This window comes from Penaeus japonicus, unplaced genomic scaffold (assembly GCF_977035675.1).
Source record: "Penaeus japonicus unplaced genomic scaffold, GWHDUDI00000001_assembly GWHDUDI00000027, whole genome shotgun sequence".
NCBI lineage: Eukaryota > Metazoa > Arthropoda > Malacostraca > Decapoda > Penaeidae > Penaeus > Penaeus japonicus.
Window position 1 is genome coordinate 20,471,553 of NW_028234429.1, and position 10,000 is coordinate 20,481,552.

Below are 10,000 nucleotides of genomic sequence, written 5' to 3' on the forward strand. Positions count from 1 at the left end.
AACCCTCTCCTCCCCTCTCCCCCTCCTTCCCCCTCCTCCCCTCTCCCCCTCCTTCCCCCTTTCCCTCTCCCCCCCTCCTTCCCCCTCCTCCCCTTCCTCCCTCTCCTCCCCCTCCAAACCTCTCCTTCCCTCTCCTCCCTCCTTCCCTCTCCCTCCTTCATCAACCTCTCCCCTCTCCCCCTCCCCATCTCCCTCCCCTTCCCTCCCCTCCTTCAACCCTCTCCCCCCCCTCAACCCCCTCCTCCCCTCCCCCTCCCCTCCTCCCTCTCCCCCCTTCCCTCCTTCCCTCCCCCTCCCTCCCTCTCCCCCCTCCTCCCCTCTCCCCCTCCCCTCCCCCCTCCTTCCCTCTCCCCCTCCTCCCTCCCCTCTCCCCTCTCCCCCTCTCCCCCCTCCTCCCCTCTCCCCCCTCCTCCCTCTCCCCCTCCTCCCCCTCCCCCTCCTCCCCTCTCCTCCTCCTCCCTCCCCCCTCAACCCCTCTCCCCTCTCCCCCCCTCCCCCCTCTCCCCCTCCTTCCTCTCCCCCTCCTTCCCTCTCCCCCTCCTCCCCTCTCCTCCTCCTCCCCTCTCCCCCTCCTTCCCCCTCCTCCCCTCTCCCCCTCCTCCCCTCTCCTTCCTTCCTCACCTGCCAACAGCTGCGTGCCGAGGTGGCTGATGTACGACGACGCGAGGCGGAGGGTCTCAATCTTGGAGAGTTTCCTGTCGGCTGGCTCCGTCGGGATGAGCGTGCGCAGCGTGGTGAAGGCGCTGTTCACGCTGAATGGGGACGACGCTAATTTCAGTTTTGGGCTTCTGATTAGGGGCGAGAAAGCAGTAGCAGCAGTTTCGGGCGGGGGGAAAGAAGCACGCTACTCGTCGGGGGGTGGGAGGGGAGGAGTGGGGTGGGGTGGGAGGGTGGGAAGGGGTGGGGAGGGGTGGGGGGAGGTGTGGGGTGGGGTAGGGAGAGGAGGGGTGGGTGGGGTGGGAGGTTTCGCATGTCGGAGGGGAATGGGGAGGGAGGGGAATGAGGGTGGGGGGCGTGGTTTTTTTTTGGGGGGGAGGTGGTGAGGTTGGTATGGGGTGGGGTGGGAATGGATGAGGGCAGGGCGTGGGGGGGAGAGGAGGGGAAGGGGGTTAGGATTAAGGAGGTCGAGGGATGGAAGGAGAAGTAGGAAAAAAACGAAAAGGGAAATAAAGGGGAAGGGGAAAGGAGGATGGAGGAGCAGAAAAGGGAAGTAAAGGAAGGCAATTAAGTTAAAGAGGAAGGGGGAGAGGGAGGGAGGGAGGGGAAAGGGCAAAATCTGAGGGAAATGAGCCCGTAGATGGTATGAAATGAGGGAAAGGGAGATGAGGGGGGGAGGGGCAAGGGGTATGAGGGGAAGGGGTAGGATTACCACTTCTTAGAACCACAATTATTTTATATGGAGGGAATAGGGCAGGGGGGGTGAGGGGGGAAAGGGGAGAAAAGGGAGAAGGGGAGGAGGAGATGAATGGGGACAGAAAGGGGAAAGAGAGAAGAAAGTAAAAGAGGGAAGGGAGAGAAAGGAAGGGAGGGGGGAGACGAGAGTACAGAAGGAGGTATAGATGAGAAGGGGGAAAGGAGAAAAGAGGAAAGACAAACGGGAAAAGGAGAATGGAGAAGAGAGGAGAGGAGAGGAGGGAGAAAAAGAGAGGAGGAGAGGAAAGGAGAGGAGAGGAAAGGAGAGGAGAGGAAAGGAGAGGAGAGGAAAGGAGAGGAGAGGAGGGGCAAAGGAAAGGAAAAGAAAGAAAGAAAAAAAAAAAAGGAGAAGGAAAAAAAATACTAAGAAGGGAAAAGAAAGAGGGAAAATGAAAAAGGATAGTGGAGAGAGAGAGAAGAGTAAAGGAGAGGAAGAGAGAAAGAGAGAGTGGGTTCGAAAAGGCAAGAGTAAATTTAAGATGAAAGGTGGGTTTCTAAGAGGCTAAAGGAGATTCTAAGAAGGGAGAAGAAAGAGGGAGAGGGAGAGGAGGGAGAAGAAGGAGGGAGAGGGAGAGGAGGGAGAAGAAAGAGGGAGAGGGAGAGGAGGGAGAAGAAAGAGGGAGAGGGAGAGGAGGGAGAAGAAAGAGGGAGAGGGAGAGGAGGGAGAAGAAAGAGGGAGAGGGAGAGGAGGGAGAAGAAGGAGGGAGAGGGAGAGGAGGGAGAAGAAAGAGGGAGAGGGAGAGGAGGGAGAAGAAAGAGGGAGAGGGAGAGGAGGAGGAAGAAAGAGGGAGAGGGAGAGGAGGGAGAAGAAAGAGGGAGAGGGAGAGGAGGGAGAGGAGGGAGAAGAAAGAGGGAGAGGAGAGAGAAGAAAGAGGGAGAGGAGGGAGAAGAAAGAGGGAGAGGAGGGAGGAAGAAGAAGAGGGAGAGAGAGGGAGAGGAGAAGAAAGAGGGAGAGGGAGAGGAGGGAAGAAGAACGAGGGAGAGGGAGAGGAGGGAGAAGAAAGAGGGAGAGGGAGAGGAGGGAGAAGGAAGAGGGAGAGGGAGAGGAGGGAAGGAGGGAGAGGGAGAGGAGGGAGAAGATAGAGGGAGAGGGAGGGAGAGGAGGGAGAAGAAAGGGGGGGAGGGAGAGGAGGGAGAAGAAAGAGGGAGAGGGAGAGGAGGGAGAAGAAAGAGGGAGAGGGAGAGGAGGGAGAAGAAAGAGGGAGAGGGAGAGGAGGGAGAGGGAGAGGAGGGAGAGGAGGGAGAAGAAAGAGGGAGAGGGAGAGGAGGGAGAAGAAAGAGGGAGAGGGAGAGGAGGGAGAGGAGGGAGAAGAAAGAGGGAGAGGGAGAGGAGGGAGAAGAAAGAGGGAGAGGGAGAGGAGGAAGAAGAAAGAGGGAGAGGAGGGAGAGGGGGAGAAGAAAGAGGGAGAGGGAGAGGAGGGAGAAGAAAGAGGGAGAGGGAGAGGAGGGAGAAGAATGAGGGAGAGGGAGAGGAGGGAGAAGAAAGAGGGAGAGGGAGAGGAGGGAGAAGAAAGAGGGAGAGGGAGAGGAGGGAGAGGAGGGAGAAGAATGAGGGAGAGGGAGAGGAGGGAGAGGAGGGAGAGGAGGAGGTAAGGGTGGAGAGCTAGTTTCTCTCCGGAGACTTGGATTTCGGGAACCTGGCTAATAACACCGAAATTTTGGGACATTTAAACAGACATGTCAGTGTGTGACATTTTACGATTAAAGTTTTGCACTATAAACATTTATCATTAAAGGTACGTAGCTAATGTTAGAATCATTAGATCTACTAAATATAAAATCAAACCCCTCAAAATGATAAAGAATATAATTACGACAAAAGATAAGATAAAAACGGAAGAAGAAATATCTGAAATATGAAAGTGATTAAATGAATGAGTGAAGGATAATGATGATGATGATGATGGTGATAATAATGATAATTAATCATGATGGCGATGATATAGCAATGATGATAGTGATGATAATGATAGTAATTATTGTGTCGTTAACAATGATAATAATAATGGTGATGATAATGGTGCTAATAATAATGATGATAACAATATTAATAATAATGACAATACTGATAATGGTAATAATAACAATAACAAAAAACTCTTCCAAGATATTGATGATAAAATACGAATCACAATAGTTTATTTTCACAGCCATTCAGACCACCAACGTCCCCCCTCCCCCCCGTCGTCACCCCACCCCGACATAAACACACACACACATACACACACACACACACAAACACTCCCACACACACAGAAACACACACACAAACACTCCCACACACACAAACACACACACACACACAAACACTCCCACACACACACACACACACACAAATACAAACACACACACACAAACACTCCCATACACACACACACACAAACACAAACACACACACACCCCCCCCCCCACACACACACACCCCCCCCCCCCTACACACATACACACACAAACACAGCTGCGACGACGTAAACCTGAGCCAGCGTGACTCTCCTTTTGCAGAGTGCAAAGTTACTTCCCTTGGTTGGCTCTAATTTATTCGACTAACTAGAACGCACTTTGAATTTGATATAGAAAGCATTGGTTTGCTATGTACTTGTTTTTGAATACGAATTATGGACGGAATGGGGTCTTTTATCTAATGGGATTATTTTTTTAGTATTTTGTAAAGAGGATTTTTGGTATTTTTGTAATATTTTGGTATTTTGGTAATACTATTTTGACAATAGCAATAATAATGATAATACCGATACTAGCAGTGCTATTAGAAATATAATAAAAAAATAATAAATGATAAGAATATAATGTGATAGGGACAGAAATAAGGGTGGATCCTATTCACGTGACTAATGTTGTCAACTTTTTTCTGATAATGAGAATAATTATGATAATGATTATAACTGAAATATTAATTACAATAATAATAAGTATGGTAAAGATGATAATTATGATAATAATCATAATTGAAATATTAATTACAAAAATAATAAATATGATAACGATAATAATTATGATAATAATGATAATAATATCTGTACCAATAATGATGATAATCATAATGATAACAATAATAATAATGATAATAATAATAATAATAATAGAAATAATATTATTAATAATCAAAAGATGATAGCAACAACAAAACAATAATGATAGAAATGATTATAAAAACAAATCTAATAATAGTAAGAATGACGTTGATGATGAGGAAAATGTATGATGATTATAATGATGATGATGATAATAATGATAATAATGTAATGTTAACAACAACGACAGCAGCAACAATGATGATGATTATGATATCGAAAATAATGATATTTTGATGATAATAAAATATTAATGATAATGATAATAACAACAACAACAGCAATGATGATTATAATAATAATGATAATGATGATGATGATAATAATAATGATAATAGTAATAATAATAATGATAATAATAATAATGCTAATTATAATAATAATTATAACAAAAATACTTATGATAGTAGAAACAATTGGAAAACTGATAATGATAATTAAAATTATAATAATGATGATAATAATTACAATAACAAAAATGGTGATAATGATGATGACAATACTTCTGCTAATGAGAATAATAATACTAATGATAACAACATAAACAAAAGTTAAAACAGTGATATCAATGATAACATTACAAGTTATAATAACATGATGATGATAACAACCTAACCACCAGTACTATTGATAACAATATCACAAATAACAATAACAACAAGACAGGTGATAATACTCATGATAATAAGAGTGAGGAAAAGATATTAAAGATATTAATGAGGAAGAAATTAACAATATTACAAGCAACATTGAAAACAACAATAAGGATAATTATGATAGCAATGATAATGATGATAATGATAATGATTGTTATAATGATGATTGTTATGAGGATGATAATGACGATGATAATAATGACGATGCTAATGAGAACTATGATGGTGATAATGATAGTAAGAAAAACAAAAATAATGATAATAATGATGATGATAATGATGGTTATGATGCTGATGATAATAATGATAATGATGATAATGATAACGATAATAGTGATGATATTAATGATAGTAATGATAATGATGATGATAATAGTAATGGTGATGATGCTAATGCTAATGATAAGGATAATGATGATGATAATGATATTGATAATGATAATAGAGGTAATGATAATAGTAACAATAATAATAGTAATGATAATAGTAACAATAATAATAGTAATGATAATAGTAATAATGAAAATTATGATAATTATAATGATAATATCAATAGTGATGACAATAATGTTGATAATGATAGTAATAATGATAATGATAATATCAATAGTGATGACAATAATGTTGATAATGATAGTAATAATGATAATGATAACAATAATGATAATGATGATAATGAAAAATTATGAAATGATAATAACAATGATAATGATAACAAAATAATATCCCTAACAATAATATCCCTCTTTAAATTATGAACATAAATGAAAATAAGATTAAAAACAAAACAAAAAAAAAAACTTCATGAAAATTAATACTAACAATAATATCCCTTTTTAAATCATTAACATAAAAAAAAGAAAAGAAAAAAAAAAAGAAAAAAAAAACAGAACGTGTAAACCTCAGGTACTGACCTATGCGTCCTGTCCCTCTCGCGGGCGTTGGCGTGGCACCGCTGCTTCCCACCGATCTGCGTCAGCGCGGGGGGCTCTCCGGCGGCGTAAGTGGCGGCCGCAGACGACGCTCCGGACGCCGGGGGGTCGGAGAAGAGCGAGGCGATGGAGGACTGCTGCGAGGGAGGCGGAGGAAGAAGAGGAGGAGGTGGAGCCACGGCGGAAGAAGAGGAAGGGGGCGGCGGCGGAGGCGGCGAGCAGGAGGTGGGCGACGAGGAGAACACGGACGCGAAGCAGGAGGAGGCTGAGGTCGCGCTGAGGGAGATGGGGATGGCGAGGCTGTTCGTGCTGCTGTTATTATTGCTGCAGGAGGGCGAGGAGGACGAGTGGGGCGGCTGAGGAGGAGGGGGAGGAGGAGGAGACATGCCCGACGCCGTCGCCGAAGGGCGGGAGGTGATATTTTTGCCGCTGGACAGGTGGTTCGCGAAGAGGTGGAGTTCCGCGTCATCCTCCTGCTTCACGTCGACGGGGGCGAGTCTGAGCATCTCCCCGCCGGCCTCCAGCCCTTCCACGGGAGTCAGGATCGTAAGGGTCTTCGTGGAGGCCATCGTCGTCGTCGTGTCCTGGCCGAAGCTCGGGTCTCCGCGGCGTCTCTTGGAGGCCTGGGGCTGGTTGGCTCGGCAGTGGCTGTGGGAGGAGGAGGAGGAGGAGGAGGAGGAGGAGGAAGAGGAGGAGGAGGAGGAGGAAGAGGAGGAGGAGGAAGAGGCTGAGGAGGGGTGGCTGCCACGTTCTGCGGTGTTGCTTTGTTGCGAGCTGGATTTCTTGCCCATAATGTTATCCAACACTATTTTTTCATTCACTGGTTTACGTCACGCTGGTGGGCAGTCACGGATTCTTCACTTTTGTTTTAGTTTTTGTATCATGCTTCGCTGGTTTGATTTCGTCCACATAACATTTTCCCTGTGCTTATGAGTTCATACATGGTTATCACTGTTTCTGTTGAATAGATAAAAAGGATTAGGACTACTTCAGATCATAGGCATCAACGCTGCAAGGCAACACTGGCTTCCGCTCACAAGTAATATACACATACACTGACACATCTAAAATATATGTACGATGTATATATACGAATACATATATACATTTTTTTCTGTCAAACCCCATTTTGCTTATTTTGCAATGATAATGACATCAAAATAATAACTAATCATCTTAATGATATTATGTAATTAAACTCATTTTGTTCCATTCCAAAACTTTTGGGAACTTCACTATTTTGAGTAACAGGAAGTCAGAAACTGCGAAGGGCAGTTTGAAAAAAATGATATAAAATCAAATTGCATGTGACAATAATATTACTAAACTATTTAGAAGACCAAGAGAAAGAAAGAAAAAATAAATAGAGGTGCCATTCTACAAATAAGGAGCAAGAAATAAAATCCCAATCAAGAATTGATGATTTTAACGAAACTGCGCCATACAGTAAAGGGAAAATTGGACGTAGAAAGGGTTTGATTTTTAAAAAAACTTTTATATAATGGTCTTATATTCCTGCATTTGCATGATCTATTATGCTGAACATTAGTAATTTATATCTTATATTATATATAAAATTCGATTCCACACTTTTATTTTCTAGAAATTGCCATAAATTTCAGAGTAAACCCAAGCTAGAAATCTTCAGACTTTCAGTCCATAATTGCGCCATCTTCCACCTATTTCAGAAGAAAGTTTTTTTTTTTTTTGTTTTTGTTTTTTTTATAAGACATGAGATACTTGGATTTGCCCAAAAGGATCCCATCAATTGCATTATCTGGCTTCCAAGAAAACAATGAAAGCTGAGATCTGGGGTTTCCTTGTTGCCTGAGCTTGAATTTCGCAGATTATCAGAAAACATTTGGAAACTCAGCCAATAACTAAAGATGCTACTGGTCTCACTCGTTTACCCCCCTCCCCCCCCACACACATACACAAACACACTCACTCATATTCATACATATGCGCATTTGCACAAACAAGGCACCCACACCCATACACATACAAACACACTTACACTCATATTTACATTTGCACATTTACACAAATCAGCACACGCAAACATCATCCCTTGCATTACTGCAATTGCTAATCACGATAACGACAAAGATATAGAACAGTAAAGATAATGATGATAATAAATATAATGATAATGATAACAACATTTGTGATTATAACGATCATGATAATGACAATGACAATGATAATAATATTGGTAATAAAAATTATAGTAATAATAGTATTGATAATAATAATAATAACAGCAATAGTAATGATAACATTAATAATGATGATAATAAGGATGATAATAATGATAATAGTAATGACAATAACAAGCATAATGATAATGATATTAAAACAAAAACTTCATATCAATAATAGAAGGAATGATGATAATGATGATAATGTTGATGATGATTATAGCAAAAAAATGATAGTGATAATAAAATAAAATAAAATATATCAACAATGTTAATGATGATAATGATAATGATGATAATAATAATGATGATAACAACAAAAACAAAAATGTAGTAGCAATGATAATAATAACAACAGTAAGAATAAGTAAAAAGCAATGATAATGATGATAGTAATGAGGAGGATAATGATAACAATAATACTGATGATAATAATCATGATAATAACAATGATAATAACAACACTATGAATAATACTGATAATAATACCAATGATAATGATAATGGTAATAATTAAAACAACGATAACAATGATAATGATAAGATGATGATGATAATGATAATAATAAGATGATGATAATAATGATAATAATAAGATGATGGTGATAATGACAACAATAATAATGAAAGTAATAATAACAAAAACAACAAACCACACTGATAATGAAGATAATAATAATAATAATAATAATGATAATGATAATAATAATAATAATAATAATAATAATAATAATGATACTAATGATAATAATGATAAAGATAATAATAATAATAATAAAAATAATAACAGCGATAATAATAAAACAAATAATATCAACAATAATGCTAATGATAATAGCAGTAATAATAGTATTGATCAAAATAGGATTAATTCAAGTGTAGTAAACAGCGATCACTTCAAAAGCACTACACGCTACACACAACACCTCATCGTGATGTGTACGAGCAGCTGTTTGATATTTATGCAATGATCCATTTAGTATCTGTATCAACCGTGATGTCCCAGGTGAGTAACGCATGAATAACGGATTATTTGACGTTAATATCAATCATTATTTATGAAACGATGTCCAGCGGTTGTATTGTCATGACCTGATTTGACCTTTGTGTGTCAGACGAACCAGTGTTAAACCAGCGATTTACTATTATATATTATATTTATTAAATATCTAGTAAATGATTTATTAATATTTATTAAATAATTAATATTTATTAAATGTTATTGATATTTATTAAATAATTGGCCCAGCGATTGACACTCAGATACTCTGGTTTATCAATATACCGAAGATCCGATGCCAAGGCAGCGGTTGACACTTAAAATATATCTTATATATTTTAAAATATATCTTATATATCTTATATATGTTATAAAATATGATTATAACAAGATAGATATACAGGTTGGAACCCGGATGTGACTGAAAAGGTCAGAGGAAGGTCCGTAGATATACAAGGTTACTGTAGTAAGGAGAGTCGTTTTTCTGATAATGATAATGATGAAAGTGACAATAGTAGTAGTAATAATAGCAAAAATAATGATAATAGAAATGGTAATATGACAATAATAAAGATGATTATAATGATGATAATAATGACTGTAGCAAGGAAAGTCGTTTTTCTGATCACTCTTTTGATCAAAAAAATAAATTATTTGTTTTATAAATACAAGATATGGCTTAAGAATGCTGATAATAATGATAATAAAA

The 10,000-nt window shown here is 40.0% G+C and overlaps 1 protein-coding gene across 2 annotated transcripts in view; it reads right to left on the reverse strand.

Annotated features, from left to right (window-relative positions):
• Window positions 1–10,000, reverse strand: part of LOC122256501 (uncharacterized) — a 17,917-nt gene that overhangs the window by 3,579 nt on the left and 4,338 nt on the right. The window contains exons 2-3 of one of the 2 annotated variants that reach the window (XM_043021239.2): window positions 6,073–7,047; window positions 622–752 (exon numbers count right to left, since the gene is read on the reverse strand). In XM_043021239.2, the coding sequence (XP_042877173.2) occupies window positions 622–752; window positions 6,073–6,881 (940 nt within the window). In that variant the 5' untranslated portion in view covers window positions 6,882–7,047. Of the gene's footprint in view, window positions 1–621; window positions 789–6,072; window positions 7,048–10,000 lie in introns of both variants that reach the window. The other variant, XM_043021238.2, reaches the window with a different exon arrangement.